Raw genomic sequence first — 15,897 nt, 5'->3', positions numbered from 1 at the left:
TCCCTCTGTGATCCTCCATTTGACATGGAGGTTATTGTTACCTGAATTATATTAAGTTCTGCCATGATGCCATATCTCTTTTACTTTGTTAGGCACTTAAATTAGAGAAGGAAATAGCAACCCACTCCAGTATTCTTGCCTAGAGAATCCTGTGGACAGAGGAGCCTGGTGGGCTGCCGTCTATGGGGTTGCACGAGTTGGACACGACTGAAGTGACTTAGCAGCAGCAGACACTTAGATAGAAAAAAGTTCCTGGGTTCTGTACTGCTGGTCCTTAAACACCCATTTTCTTTTAAATTTTTATTTTATATCAGAGTATAGTTGATTTACAATGTTGTGTTAGTCTCAGGTGTACAGCAGAGTAATTCACTTATGCATGCATTTGTGTCCCACTCTTTGTAACCCAGTGGACTGTAGCTGCGCCCCCCCCCCCCACCTCCCCAGGCTCCACTGTCCATGGGATTCTTCAGGCAAGAATACTGGAGTGGGTTGCCATTTCCTTCTCCAGGGGATCTTATAGATAGATAGATAGGTGATCTTATAGATAGATAGACAGACATAAATATATATATATATATATATACACACACACACATATATCTATTCTTTTTCAGATTCTTTCCCCATATAGATTATTACAGAGCTTTGAGTAGAGTTCCTGGTGCTATACAATATTCAGTACCCATCTTGATCTCAAAGCTAGCTGAGACTGTGAAGTGCTATTTCCAAATTTTTTATAAAAATAAGAGTGACTAGAAAAACACAAAGGCTTTTATGTAGATCTGAAAGGGTATGATAGAATAAAAATCTCTTTGTTAAGGTGGGAAAAAATAGTTACCATCTCAGAGGTATGCTGCTATAATTCATCCCAATTTCTGTTGCCTCTTACTGTTAATTTACTCAAGTGTTTGTGGCTGTATGGAAGTTGGCCTTGTAAAAGGCTGAATTATCACTTAAAATGTGACTTCATATATTTTACATGTTTTGTGACTAGACACTACCTATTGCGTTAAAAAACTCCCACGGAATCCTGAGAGAAAAGAAATTATAGGCAACGGAGAGCAACAGTATGTTTATGTGAAAGATGGAGATATAATTAAGACTGAAGGTGCCACACTAAGGTAAGTCATCGTCCTTGAGCTGGGGAAGCAGGGTGGGGATCTACGCCTATGTGTTACAAAAGCGGGAGAAGGGAGATTCATCACATTTGCTTGTCTGAGTGAAGATACCTCAGGAAGGATACAGAAGATGTGCTGACATTGGTTTCTCTGGTTGCTTGATAAGCAGAGGAAAAGACTTTTCACTCAATCTACCTTTCTAAAATTGTTTATTTGAATTAATTGAGGACCTTTTCAAATAAATCAAATTTAAATTTTAAAAAATGGAGTAGCTTCCTGCTAGGGTGATTTAGGGATCTTCCCATTAGGTAAATTCAGGGCTGTCTCATGCTCTCACTTCCAAAGGCTGACCCATCCCTAAAGTAAACACATTTCAGGCCAGACTCATCTCTCCTGAGACCTGTCTGAGGGATTTGAAAGGGTATTTCAGATTCAACTTTAAAGCTGAACTAATTCTGGTTTTCTCTCCCCCACAAACTGTACTTGCTTTCTGACTTCAAAATAGTTACTTTTCTTAGTACTTTATAGAAATTTTTTTTTTGCTAAGATAGAAGCTGACTCCTCTTCACTCTTATCGTTCCTCCTTCTCCCCTCCCCACCCTTGCCTGCTACATTTAATCGGGTTAGTTTTTAACCTCAGAAATACTTGGCAGTGCAGCCTCTTTTTCACCTTGTGTACAACCACTACCTCTTACTCAGTCTTCCTGTCTTCCTAATCTAACCCTTCATAGCCTGTGTCACCTGGAACATGGAATAGTGCTCCCTGCACACAAGATAATGTTTGTTCCCCTGATGTGTCACAGTCTGGCCCCACAGGTTCCTGGTCTTCGCTCTCATCACTACCCTCATAGGCACAGTTACAAGGACATTCTGTGCATCTGTGCCTTGGCTCGTACCATCCCCTGTACCAGGCATCGCCCCTTCTCTTCAACTTGTCTCCCTGACAGATTCTTATCTGTTCATTCTTCAAACCTAATCTACCCATTACTTAGTTTAAGAACCCTTTTAAGAACCCTTTCTGGGCAAAATTCATTGCTCCTTCCCCTAACTTTCCTATAACCTTTATTGTTTTGTCATAGCACATATTAAATTTAAGCTTTTTTGTACGTAAGTACCTCAAGTAATCAACTCCTTAGCTTCACTAATTAATATTAGTTAATTCTAGTTGCTGTGGTCAACCAATCCAGAAATGGGTAATGGCTAAAACATGGAAGAAGTTTACTTCTCAGTCACAGAAAGTCCAAACGTGGGTAGTGATCAGTGAGGAGCCCTCCTGCAAGTGAGGTTTCAAGCTCCTTCCATCTTGTGATTCCATTACCCTCAGTCCTTGCTTTCAAGGTCGCCATGCTCACCTCCCTCAACCCAGCGGGTGGAGAAGGAGGCAAGCACGTTGACAGAAAAGGCAATTTGCAGACTCTGAAAAGAATGGTTTTCCAAATGAGTCTTTCTCAATTAAAAGAAAAAAACCACAGAGTCTGTTCATAAATGCATTTTATTGTGATTATTCATAGAATTGTCTGTAAGATATGATACACACTGACACTATTTTTTCCATGGTGGTTTGATTTACATGTATTATGGTTCAGCTAACGTCCATCATCTCATATAGTTAAAAAGAAATGAAAGAAGAGTAAAAAGAAAAAAAGAACAATTTTCTCCTTGTGATCAGAACTCAGGATTTATTCTCCTAACAGCTTTTTTATAGAGCTTTCAGTCACCTTGTTGTACATTGTATGCCTTGGACTTATCTTATAATTGGAAATTTGTACCTTTAACTACCTTTCCTCCATTTCTCCCTCCTCTCACCCTCCACCTCTGGTAACTGCATGCCTGATCTCTTTTTCTGTGAGTTTGGTGTGTGTGTTTTTTTTTTTTTAAGATTCCACATATAAGTGAGATCATGTTGTATTTGTCTTTCTCTGTCTGACTTATTTTACTTAGCATAATGCCTTCAAGGTCCATGTACGTTGTCCCAAATGGTAGGATTCCCTCATTTGTTATGGCTGAATAAGACTGCATTGTGTGTATATGTGTGTGTGTATCACAGCTTTTTCATCCATTAGTGGCCACTTAGGTTGTTTCCATGTTTTGGCTATTGTAAATAACACTGCTGTGAACATTGGGCTACAGATATTTTTTGAAGTTAGTGTTTTCATTTCCTGAGCATCTATTCCTGAGAATAGAATTGCTGGTGATATGTAGTTCTATTTTTAATTTTTTGAGACTTCTCCATCTTGTTTTCTATAGTGGCTGTATCAATTTACAGTCCTACCAATAATGCACAATCGTTTCCTTTTCTCCACACACACAGCAGCACTTCATATCTCTTATGTTGTTGATGATGGCCATTCTGACGGGCATGAGGTGACATCTTATTTTGGTTTTAATCTGGATTTCCCCAATGACCAATAATGTTGAACAGTTTTCATGTTCCTGTTGGTCTTTCATCTGTCTTCTTTGGAAAAATGTCTATTCAAGTTTTTGGTCCTTTTTTTAATTGGATTTTTTTTGCTGTTGAGTTTTTTAAGTTCCTTATGTATTTTGGATGTTAACTCTTCATCAGATATATGGTTTGCAAATGTTTTCCCATTCTGTAGACTGTCTTCACATATTTTTATATTTGCTAGAAATATACCTACTGGAATCATTTTCGTATAACATGAATACTTTCATTAATAGGTTGCAACAGGTTTAATCAGACCAGAGATCATTTCTAACATCTCTTTATTAACTTGACATTGGTGCAACTATAAAAATGTAATTGTTTGCAATATATAAAGCATATACTTAGAAACTATAAAAGAATAATAGTTCTTAATGCCTCTCAAAAGTAATTGCTCCCCTTACACTAGTAGCTCATGTTCTTGTACCTTACATCTATTAAATTTTTAGCAGAATTTTTTATAAGGATTTGATTTTTTTTTTTTTGTAAGGGAGAAATCATTCTAAGTTACACTCATTTCTGTTTTCTTCTTGTTCAGTGGCTAAGTCATGTCTGACTCTGTGCAACCCATGGACTGTAGCACGCTAGGCTTCCTTGTCTTTCACTGTCTCCCACAGTTTGCTCAACTCATGTGCATTGAGTCGGTGATGCCACCCAACCATCTCACCCTCTGTTCCCCCCTTCTCCTTCTACCTTCAATCTTTCACAGCCTCAAGGTCTTTTCCAATGAGTTGACTCTTCACGTCAAGTCACCAAAATATTGGAGCTTTCAGCTTCAGCATCAGTCCTTCTAATGAATATTCAGAATTGATTTCCTTTAGGATTGACTGATTTGATCTCCTTACTGTCTAAGGGACTCTCAAGAGTCTTTCCCAGCACCACAATTCAAAAGTATCAATTCTTCACAACACTCAGCCTTCTTTATGGTCCAACTCTCATATCCATACAGGACTACTGGAAAAACTATAGCTTTGACTGTACGGACCTTTGTTGGCAAAATGATGTCTCTTCTTTTTAGTACACTGTCTGGATTTGTCATAGCTTTTCTTCGAGGGAGGACTGTCTTTCAATTTCAGGGCTGTGGTCACTGACCACAGTGGTTTTGGAGCCCAAGGAAATAAATTCTGCCACTGTTTCCACTTTTCCCCATCATTAGCCATGAAGTGATGGGACTGGATGCCATGATCTTAATTCTTTGAATGTTGAGTTTTAAGCCAGCTTTTTCACTCTCCTCTCAAACTCTCATCAAGAGGCTCTTTGTTCCTCCTCATTTTCAGCCATTAGAGTGGTATCATCTCAGTCAGTCAGTTCAGTCGCTCAGCCGTATCCAACTCTTTGCAACCCCATGGACTGCAAAATGTCAGACTTCCCTGTCTATCACCAACTCCTGGAGCTTACTCAAACTCATGTCCATCAAGTCAGTGATGCCATCCAATCATCTCATCCTCTGTCATCCCCTTCTCCTGCCTTCAATCTTTCCCAGCATCAGGGTCATTTCCAGTGAGTTGATTCTTGACATCAGGTGACCAGGTATTGGAGTTTTAGCATCAGCCCTTCCAATGAATATTCAGGACTGATTTCCTTTAGGATTGACTGGTTGGATCTCCTTGCAGTCCAAGGGACTCTCAAGAGTCTTCTCCAACACCACAGTTCAAAAGCATCAATTCTTTGGCGCTCAGCTTTCTTTACAGTCCAGCTGTCACATCCATACATGACCACTGGAAAAACCATGGCTTTGACTAGATGGACCTTTTTGGTAAAATAATGTCTCTGCTTTTTAATATGCTATCTAGGTTGGTCATAGCTTTTCTTCCAAGGAGCAAGTGTCTTAATTTCATGGCTACAGTCACCATCTGCAGTGATTCTGGAGCCCCAAAAAATAAAGTCTCTCACTGTTTCCATTGTTATCCCATCTATTTAGCATGAAGTGATGGGACCAGATGCCATGATCTTAGTTTTCTGAATGTTGAGTTTTAAGCCAACTTTTTCACTCTCCTCTTTCACTTTCATCAAGAGGCATTTTAGTTCTTCTTCACTTTCTGCCATAAGGGTGTCATCTACGTATCTGAGGTTATTGATATTTCTCCCGGCAGTCTTGATTCCAGCTTGTGCTTCATCCAGCCTGGCATTTCACATGATGTACTCTGCATGTAAGTTAAATAAGCAGGGTGACAGTATACAGCCTTGACGTACTCGTTTCCCGATTTGAAACCAGTCTGTTGTTTCATGTCTAGTTCTAACTGTTGCTTCTTGACCCACATACAGATTTCTCAGGAGGCAGGTAAGGTGATCTCTTTAAGAATTTTCCACAGTGTGTTGTGATCCACACAGTTAAAGGCTTTGACATAGTCAATAAAGCAGAAATAGATGTTTTTCTGAAACTCTCTTGCTTTTTCAGTGATCCAGCAGATGTTGGCAATTTGATTTCTGGTTCCTCTGCCTTTTCTAAATCCAGCTTGAACATCTGGAAGTTCACGGTTCACGTACTGTTGAAGTCTGGCTTGGAGAATTTTGAGCATTACTTTGCTAGCGTGTGAGATGAGTGCAATTGTGCAATAGTTTGAACATTCTTTGGCATGGCCTTTCTTTGGGTTTGGAATGAAAACTGACCTTTTCCAGTCCTGTGGCCACTGCTGAGTTTTCCAGATTTGCTGGCATATTGAGTGCAGCACTTTCACAGCATCATCTTTTAGGATTTGAAATAAATAGCTCAACTGGAATTCCATCACCTCCACTAGCTTTGTTCATAGTGATGCTTCCTAAGCCCCATTTAACTTCACATTCCAGGATGTCTGGCTCTAGGTGAATGATCACATCATCGTCATTATCTGAGTCATGACAATTTTTTTGTATAGTTCTTCTGTGTATTCTTGCCACCTCTTCTTAGTATCTTCTGCTCCTGTTAGGTCCATACCATTTCTGTTCTTTATTGTGCCCATCTTTGCATGAAATGTTCCCTTGGTAGTTCTCATTTTCTTGAAGAGATCTCTAGTCTTTCCCAGTCTGTTGTTTTCCTCTATTTCTTTGCATTGATCACTGAGGAAGGCTTTCTTATCTCTCCTTGCTATTCTTTGGAATGCTGCATTTAAATGGGTATATCTCTCCTTTTCTCCTTTGCCTTTAGCTTCTCTTCTTTTCTCAGCTATTTGTAAGGCCTCCTCAGACAACCATTTTTCCTTTTTGCATTTCTTTTCCTTGGGGATGGTCTTGATCACTGCCTCCTGTACAATGTCAGGAACCTCCTCCCATAGTTCTTCAGGCACTCTGTCTATTAGATCTAATCCCTTGAATCTACTTGTCACTTCCACTGTATAATCGTAAGGGATTTGATTTAGGTCATACCTGAATGGTCTAGTGGTTTTCCCTACTTTCTTCAATAAGTCTGAATTTGGCAATAAGGAGTTCATGATCTGAGCCACAGTAAGCATCTGGTCTTGTTTTTGAGACTCTATAGAGCTTCTCCATCTTTTGGCTGCAAAGAATATAATCAGTCTGATTTTGGTGATGTCCATGTGTAGAGTCGTCTCTTGTGTTGTTGGAGGAGGGTGTTTGCTATGACCAGTTTATTCTCTTGGCAGAACTCTGTGAGCCTTTGACCTGCTTCGTTTTACACTCTAAGGCCGAACTTGCCTGTTATACAGGTATCTCTTGACTTCCTACTTTTTGCATTCCAGTCTCCTTTAATTAAGAGGATATCTTTTTTGGGTGTTAGTTCTAAAAGGTCTTGTAGGTCTTCATAGAACCATTCAGGTTCAGCTTCTTCAACATTACTGGTTGGGGTATAGACTTGGATTACTGTGATATTGAATGGTTTGCCTTGGAAACGAACAGAGATCATTCTGTCATTTTTGAGATTGCACCCAAGTACTGCATTTTGGGCTCCTTTGTTGACATCTAATTATTATTAATTTATCACTAATGCCATTAGAGTAGTGTCAGTTTTCTTAAATACTGTTACGATTTGAATTTTGTCATCTTTGCAATGTTTAGGGCAGTGGTCTTATTAGTTTTCTCCATAGCTTTATTATTATTATCAGGGATCTTATAATATTGAAACACCCTTGCATTTTTTTATAAACTTTCTTTGATCACTATGTTATTTTTAAATTTGCTTTTGCATTCTATTTGTTAATATTGGGTTGACCAAAAAGGTCATTCAGGTTTTTCCATGCCAGCTTATGGGGAAAACCCAAACGAACTTTTTGGCCAGCTTAATATTTTGGTTAAGATTTTTATAATAATATTCATTAATGAGATTGGGTAGTTAATTTTCTTTTTGTGCAGCCTTATCAGGTTTGGCAGTCATAAGTTTTCCTTCTTTACCTATGCTCTGGCATAGATTATAGTGAAACTGTCTGACTTTTAAATGTTTGTTAGAGATAGTCCATAAAAATACTGAGCCTTTAGTTGCTAATAGTTACACATCTTGTTAGTGAAGCTTCATTGTTGCTTACTAGTAATATGGTCCTGTGAGTTAAGCTTAAATAAGACAGATAATTTAAACTTGTCTATTTTTTATAGATTCTCTTTTTAATTCTAGATTAGCCTGGAAAATCCCATGGATAGAGGATCCTAGTAGGCTACAGACCATGGGGTTGCAAAGAGTCAGACACGACTGAACGACTTCACTTCAGACTTTAAAAAGTAATGTAATCTAACTTACTTTATTAAAAAAAGGTTTACCTGCATGTGCATGCTCAGTCATTTTAGTCGTGTCCAGCTCTTTGCAAACCTATGGAGTGTAGCCCGCCAGGCTCCTCTGTCCAGGGGATTCTCCAGGCAAGAATACTGGAGTGGGTTGCCATGCCCTCCTTTAGGGGATCTTCCTGACTCAGGGATCGAACCCAAGTCTCATGTCTCCTGCCTTGGCAGGCAGATTCTTTACCACTAGCGCCACCTAGGAAGCCCAGAAGGTTTACTCATCATAAGTTGGTAGAATCTAAAAACCGAACTTGAAAATATGTTTATTAGACTATTAGGTAGGCTTTTCAAGGTCTTGAAGCAGAGAGGAATGCAGAATTACCTTCGGTAGGTAGCTTTTTTAGGCCAGACAGACACACACACGCAAAAAAAATTCAGGCACATGACATATATAATTAGCAAAAGGGGTGAAAATGGACACCTCTAGGGAGAAAAAATGAAAGAGGGTAGAGCAATGACAGTAACAAATCTTGAAGGACTCTTTGATCCTTTGCCCCATCTTGACTTTCCCATTTAGTTTTTTGTTTTTTTTTTTTTAATTAATTTCCCACTCTGAAAAAAATCAGAGTTGGTTTTCCCATTTCTCTTATTTATGGGCTCCATTCCTGTCTCCCAGTCTTCTGGGGTCATAATTTTGCTTAGCTCAGTATTCAATGTTAACCTTACTAGGACTATAGATACTATTTACAGCTGAACCATGTAGTAAACTGTGCTTAATTTTCCTTTCCTGCTTTCCTGCAGTTAATAGTTGTTTTGTTACTTGAATAATTTTCTATATACTTATCATTAATTCAACTCCAATTATATAAATATTCTCTCAGAATGTTTAAATGTATCTGGGATTCTCGCACTTCCGTGTTCTGGATGAACCTCCCTCAGAGCCTCCTAACTTGCTGTCCAGGATGGGTCTCTTCCAGGCTGACTCTATGATCCTCCCAGAATTCCCTTCATGCTCACCTGGGGCTTCCCCTTGCCTCCCTCCTGTCTTGGGTCACCTGTCCCCTGTACCCCATAATTTTCTTTCTTGATACTCCTGTTTTGGTGGAGCCCACCTCCAATAGCTTTCTGAGAAAGTGCATTTTTAAGACCTTTCACATCTAAAAATGTCTCTGTTTAATCCAACTTGACTTAAAGTGTACTATTTGTAAATTCCGGGTTGAAAATCTTTTTTCCTTCTTGGTTTCATATGCAAGATTTCATTGCCTTCTAGTTAATACAGTATCAAGACTGAGAAATCTGAAACCTTTCAGGTTGCTGAACTTTTTTGACCACCTGTTTGTATTTTTTCTTTCTTTCTTTTTTTTTTTCTTCTTCACTATGTTCTGGAAATTCCCAGTGGTATACCTTGGAGGAAGTTTATAATGCTGGATCCTTGAAAGGCCTTTTCAGTCTGGAAACATGTGTCCTTCAGGTCTCACAATTTTCCTGAAGTTGTTCACTGATGTTTTCTCTAATCTGTTTTGTCCTGTTTCATTTATTAAACCCTTCCTGTTTTGTTAGAACGCTTAGACTCATCCCCTAACTTTATTTTTTCTCCTGTTTTCTGTCTTTTTTGCCTTTTTGCTGTACTTTCTGGGAGGTTTTTATCAGCTTTATCTCCTAATCCTATTTTTCCCTTTCTCTTCTCACATTTTTAGCTTTCAGGAGATCATTTTGCCCCATAAATGCTCCATTCATACTATTCTTTCTTGTTTCATCATTGCAACTTCTTATCTCTCCTAGGACATTAGTGGGGCTGTTTTTCTTTGTGGCTGTGGAGGGGAGGTTTGTGCGTGTTTTTGTTTTTGTTGGAAATTTTCTTCCTTATAATTTGTAGCCTCTAAATTGGTTTGCTTGTTTTTATTTGCTCTCCTCAGTTTGAAAGGCTCTCTTCAGATGTCTGGTGATCTGGTGTTTACCAGTGTCTTCAAAGGGTGAATGTGTGCACAGTTGCTTCAGTCATGTCAGACTCTTTGTGACCCTGTGGAGTGTAGCCCACCAGGGTCCTCTGTCCGTGGGGATTCTCCTGGACTGGGTTGCCATGCCCTCCTCCAGGATGTCTTCTAAGGGAGGTGACAGCTATTTGGGAGCTCTGAAAACGTAAGAGGGCTCCTGTAGGTTGTGCGCCACACTGTGGCGTCATCTAGATGAACTGTTTAGTTGGGGAACTTCCAGCATAGGAATCAGTCTTTCTTCCTGAGCTGGGAGTGTTTCCCAGCAAAGACTCTTCTCATCTTCATGAAGAGTAAAGGCCTGGCTGACAGCATTATAGGAGCTGAGTGTGGAAGCTGAGTGTGGAAAGAAGGCTTGGGGATCCATGTGTGTTCATGTGGTCTTCCTGTTTTTAGAAGAGTGTCGCTACCTCTGTCGGTGTCGCTACCACAGCCACAAAGAAAAACAGCCCCACTAATGTCCTAAACGAGGGTCTGTGTTTCACCCTCATTGAACTTTCCCTCATTGAAGATTAAATCTCCAGTCGTTTCCTTCAGTGGGGTTGGAGTGCTTGTCAGGCTGCTCCAAACGAGAGGGGAATCTGAAGACTTGAATGTGTGTTAAATACACTCTCAATGAATCTTTCTTCCTTTAATCTCAGCTCCCTCCTCTACTAGATTCCTGGTGCCCCACATCCAGAGACTGGAGACTTCGGCAGTGTGAATCTGGTTGGGTCTGTCTCAGCTTTCACCTCTGCCAGCTTACATGTCAGTTTTTCTCTCATCTAATAAGTCATTTCTCACTCATATGTCTTCTTTTAGCTTCTAGAATTCTAATGATATGGTCCATTCTCCTCACTCCAATGGGTTTATGCCATTTTTCACATATCCCTTTATGGTAATTTTATTGATGTTTTAGGAGGAAAAGAAGAGTTGCAGGTGTTAATCCAGTCTTAACCAGAAACACACTCTCAGTTCCTATACAGTAAATGCAAATATGCAATTATATCTGCCCTATCTTCCCCCCAAAAAAGTCCATTATTGAGAAAAATAAAGTATTCCAGGCACATAAAATGCAATACTATTTAGAATAGGCAAAGAGAAGGACTTCCTTGGCAGTCCAGTAGTTAAGACTCTTTGCTTCCACTGCAGAGGGCATGGGTTTGATCCCTGGTCAGGGAATTAAGATCCCTCATGCTGCATTGAGCAGCTGAAAAAATAAAATAATTAATTAAAAAAAAATAAAAACAGAGTTCTGTTTTTGCAGCCAAAAAATAAAGTTGTATTTTAAAAAAAAAGGTAAGGATAATTAACCTCTCAAGCTAAATAAAACATAATTTAAATCTTATTCCATCAGACATTTTTTGCTATCTCCTGTGGTTTCATTTTCTAAAATAGAAAATGGAGAGGTTAATAGTACCCACCCCATTACTAGTAGGAAGGATTAAGTGTATAATGCTTGTAAATTCCTGAAGTCAGTGCCTGGCACATGGAAAGCAATATATTGATATTAGCTACTGCTGCTGCTGCTGCTAAGTCGCTTTAGTCGTGTCCGACTCTGTGCAACCCCATGGACGGCAGCCCACCAGGCTCCCCTGTCCCTGGGATTCTCCAGGCAAGGACACTGGAGTGGGGTGCCATTTCCTTCTCCAATGCATGAAAGTGAAAAGTGAAAGTAAAGTCGCTCAGTCGTGTCTGACTCCCAGCGACCCCATGGACTGCAGCCCACCAGGCTCCTCCGTCCATGGGATTTTCCAGGCAAGAGTACTGGAGTGGGGTGCCATTGCCTTCTCCATTAGCTACTACTGAGTGCTAAGCATTGAGAATATAAAGATTAGAATTAGACAGGAGTCCTGCCTTTCAGAGTTCATAGCCTTGTGAGGTAGAATGGTAAACAAGAAAACAACATGAAATCTGCAGTAATTCAAAGTATACAATTCAAAGTACAGGAGTAATAACAGAAAAAAATGACTACTAGAGAGTGTTGCCTATATGTGGCTGAGCAATCAAGTACTCTGTAGAACAAATTATTTAGACTTAGTTAACTGGTTTATTATTGGTATGGTCATAAACCTTCATGTAGGGGATTTCCTGGCAGTCCAGTAGTTAAGACGCCACTCTTTTCAGAAAATGTGTTGACATCATTTATTTGTGTCTTGTCCATAAAGAAGGAGAGAATAATTTACGTCTCAAAATTTCTTCCAAGCCTACAAGTTCCAACTGTTACTATTTCTTCTTTGAACTAGAGTTGTATACACACCTGGCCACACTGATGATCATATGGCTCTAGTCTTAGAAGAAGAAAATGCTCTGTTTTCTGGAGATTGCATCCTAGGGGAAGGAACAACTGTATTTGAAGACCTCTATGATTATATGAACTCCCTGAAAGAGTTATTAAAAATCAAAGCTAAAGTTATATATCCAGGTGGGTCATTCTTTTAACCTAGCAAACCATTTGTTTCAAATGATGAGAAAGATTTCCTTTTGGTTTGTATATGTATATGTACATATGTATAAACTGCTTCTTGAGGATATGTATAAACTGCTTCTTTCTAAATTACACCCCTAAGTCTTGTCTAGCAATGCAATTAAAAAGAAGACTGAGAGTTGTATTAATAACTTTTTTAAAAGATAGCGTTATTTTTTAATATCTACCCAGCTGTTAATAGAACTCTTAAACAAAGGAAATAAACTTATTGGGACCAGAAAATGTTTTCATTTCATGAGCTATCTTTAGTTTTGTTAACTTGATTTCTATTGTGGACTGCATTTTAGCCATGTGACCTGTAACATTTGACCTCTGAGCTTTAGTTTTTTAACTCACACTGTGGAAATCAGAGGGGCTTCCCAGATGGCACTAACAGTAAAGAACCTGCCTACCAATACAGGAGACTTAAGAGATGTGAGTTTGGTCCCTGGGTCAGGAAGGTCCCCTGGAAAAGGAAATGGCAACCCTCTCCAGTGTTCTTGTCTGGAAAATCCCATGGACAGGGGAACCTGGCAGGCTATGGTCCATAGGGTTGCAAAGAGAAGACATGACTGAAGTAACAAGCATGCATGCATGGAAATCAATATTTTCCATATTAACTGTGAGACTACATTTATTTCAGTTACTAAGGAAAAAAAAATACCTATTATTAGTATATCAGCTGTCACTGCCCTGCTTTACAGTATGAATCTCCTCTCCCTCTTAAAACCTAAGAAAGATACAGGACCCAACAGAAGGCCCCAGGAGGAAAAAGAGACTCAATAACTGACTCTTTTAAGTCCTTCTAACTTGTTCCTAGCCAGAGAGTCATGAAAAGATCTGTAAATACAATGTCTTCAATACCTTCATATTCTCTCATGAGGTCTCACTGCTGAGGGGTGAGAAACATACAGTTGGTGGTACTAGGCATTTGGATTAATGTTATGACATCAAAGAAGCAGAGGCTAACAACTGTTTTGAAAGAAGAGAGTAGATGCTTGATGCACTCACATTGGAGCAAAGCTAATGAGAGGGTGCCTGGTATAGGTTCTTGGAGTGTTGGCTTCAGTGAATCCAGTGAACTGGCTTATTCAATGGTATTCCATAGCCATAGCTAGCACATATTGAAGCCTGCTACCCTACCTGCCAGGTACAGTGTCAGGACCTTCACAAAGCTGTCTTCACAGAAACTCAGTGAAGCAGATAGCTGAAGAAATAAGCTCCAAGATTCAGAGCCTTTCACAGCCATACAGCTAGTAAATGGTAGTCCGTATCATAAAGCCTGAGCTCTTTATATAACAGCTCAGTCTACTTTTGGTTTCTTGTTGTTGCTCTTTAGTTGCTAAGTCATGGACCCCATGGACTGTAGCCCGCCAGGCTCCTCTGTCCATGGGATTTCCTAGGCGAGAATACTACAGTGAGTTGCCATTTTCTTCTCCAGAGGATCTTCTTGACCCAGGTATTGAACCCACATCCCCTACATTGGCAGGTAGATTCATTACCACTGAGCCACCAAGGAAGCCCCTACTCCTGGTGATTGTTCTCAAGTATCTTTAAAAAAACCTCTCTTGCAGATTGGTGTAATACATTCATTTTCACTGTTTTAAGAGAAGGTAAATTTCATTATGACTTTATCTGGGTTATCAAGGTTTCTGAACTGCTAGCCTGTACATAAGACTCAAAGTTCTCCTGTGGTCCTTGTGAATTTTTAATAGCTCTTCATCACTTCCATGAAGTTACTTTATATATTCCACTTTTCAATCTTTGATAAGCATAGTGGTTAAGAACACAGAGTGGTTAAAAGACCTGAGTCAGAATCCCAGCTCCACTTAGCTATATGTAACTGCAGGCAGATTAATTACCCTTCCTATGCCCGAGTTTCTGCTGTTCAAAGGGGAGAATAAACATACGTACTTCATGGGATTCTTGTAAGAATAAAGTACATTTAGAGCAGTATCTGGCAAATAAACTCAACATTAAAAAAAAGACTAAGATCACGGTATCCAGTCCCATCACTTCATGGCAAATATTGGGGAAACAGTGGAAGCAGCAACAGACTTTTTATTTTCTTGGGCTCCAAAATAACTGTGGACAGTGACTGCAGCCATGAAATTAAAAGACACTTGCCCCTTGAAAGGAAAGCTATGACAAATCTAGACAGTGTATTAAAAAGCAGAGACCAAAAAAAAGCAGAGACATCATTTTGCCAACAAACATCCGTATAGGTAAAGCTATGGGTTTTCCAGTAGTCGTGTAAAGATGTGAGAGTTGGACCGTAAAGAAGGCTGAGTGCCATGAAGAATTGATGCTTTTGAATTTTGGTGCTGGAAAAGACCCTTAAGGGCCCTTGGACAGCAAGGAGATCAAACCAGTCAATCCTAAAGGAAATCAACCCTGAATATTCATTGAAGGACTGTTGCTCAAGTTGAAGTTCCAACACTGTGGCTGCTTGTTGGAAAGAGCTGAGTCATTAGAAAAGACCCTGATGCTGGGAAAGATTGAAGGTAAAAGTAGAAGGGAGCAGCAGAGGATGAGATGGTTGAGTGGCATCACCGATTCAAGCACATGAATTTGAGCAAACTCTGGGAGATAGTGGAGGACAGAAGAGCCTGACATGCTACAGTCCACGGGATCGCAGAGTCAGACACAGCAACTGAACAACAACTGGCAAATAATGAACACTGTTAATACTACCTGTTGTTACTGTTGTGGTTACTATTTTTATTGTTACTTTTGTTGTTATCTTTTAATTCTTACTCTTCTTTTTTCTAATGAACACTGTAATATTTTATATAGATTTTGACATAATTCTCTAATAGTTTTTGGCTTGGTATGTGATTATCTTATCACCTGTATAGTTTTCCAAATAATACTCACTTGTATATTTAGTGTGCCTTTCCAGTTCACTGTATGAAATATTTTTTTAGTAGAGTGAATTAACTTCAGTTGTACTTAAAATTTTTTATTTCATTGAAATAATCTTTATAATTATTCTGATTCAGGACATGGCCCAGTTATCCATAATGCGGAAGCTAAAATTCTACAATACATTTCTCACAGAAACATCCGAGAACAGCAGATTCTTACAGTATTTCATGAGAACTTTGAAAAGTCATTCACAGCAATGGAACTTGTAAAAAGTATTTACAAGGTAATTTTTGTTTATCTCATTTGTACATAGCCACAATTTTAATAGAAGAATCTATTCAATAGACTATTAATGTGGTAAACTCATCACATCTTAGAGCAGAATGAGTC

The 15,897-nt window shown here is 39.2% G+C and overlaps 1 protein-coding gene across 1 annotated transcript in view; it reads left to right on the top strand.

Moving 5' to 3' along the window:
• LACTB2 (lactamase beta 2) overlaps positions 1–15,897 on the top strand; it is a 32,698-nt gene that overhangs the window by 11,123 nt on the left and 5,678 nt on the right. Inside the window, exons 3-5 of the mRNA XM_070802663.1 lie at positions 995–1,121; positions 12,419–12,597; positions 15,642–15,790. Coding sequence (XP_070658764.1) covers positions 995–1,121; positions 12,419–12,597; positions 15,642–15,790 — 455 coding nt within the window. The remainder of the gene's footprint in view (positions 1–994; positions 1,122–12,418; positions 12,598–15,641; positions 15,791–15,897) is intronic.

The sequence above is a fragment of the Bos indicus genome, chromosome 14, assembly GCF_029378745.1.
Source record: "Bos indicus isolate NIAB-ARS_2022 breed Sahiwal x Tharparkar chromosome 14, NIAB-ARS_B.indTharparkar_mat_pri_1.0, whole genome shotgun sequence".
NCBI lineage: Eukaryota > Metazoa > Chordata > Mammalia > Artiodactyla > Bovidae > Bos > Bos indicus.
Note: the sequence above shows the minus strand (reverse complement) of the source record. Positions and strands in the feature narration are given on the sequence as shown.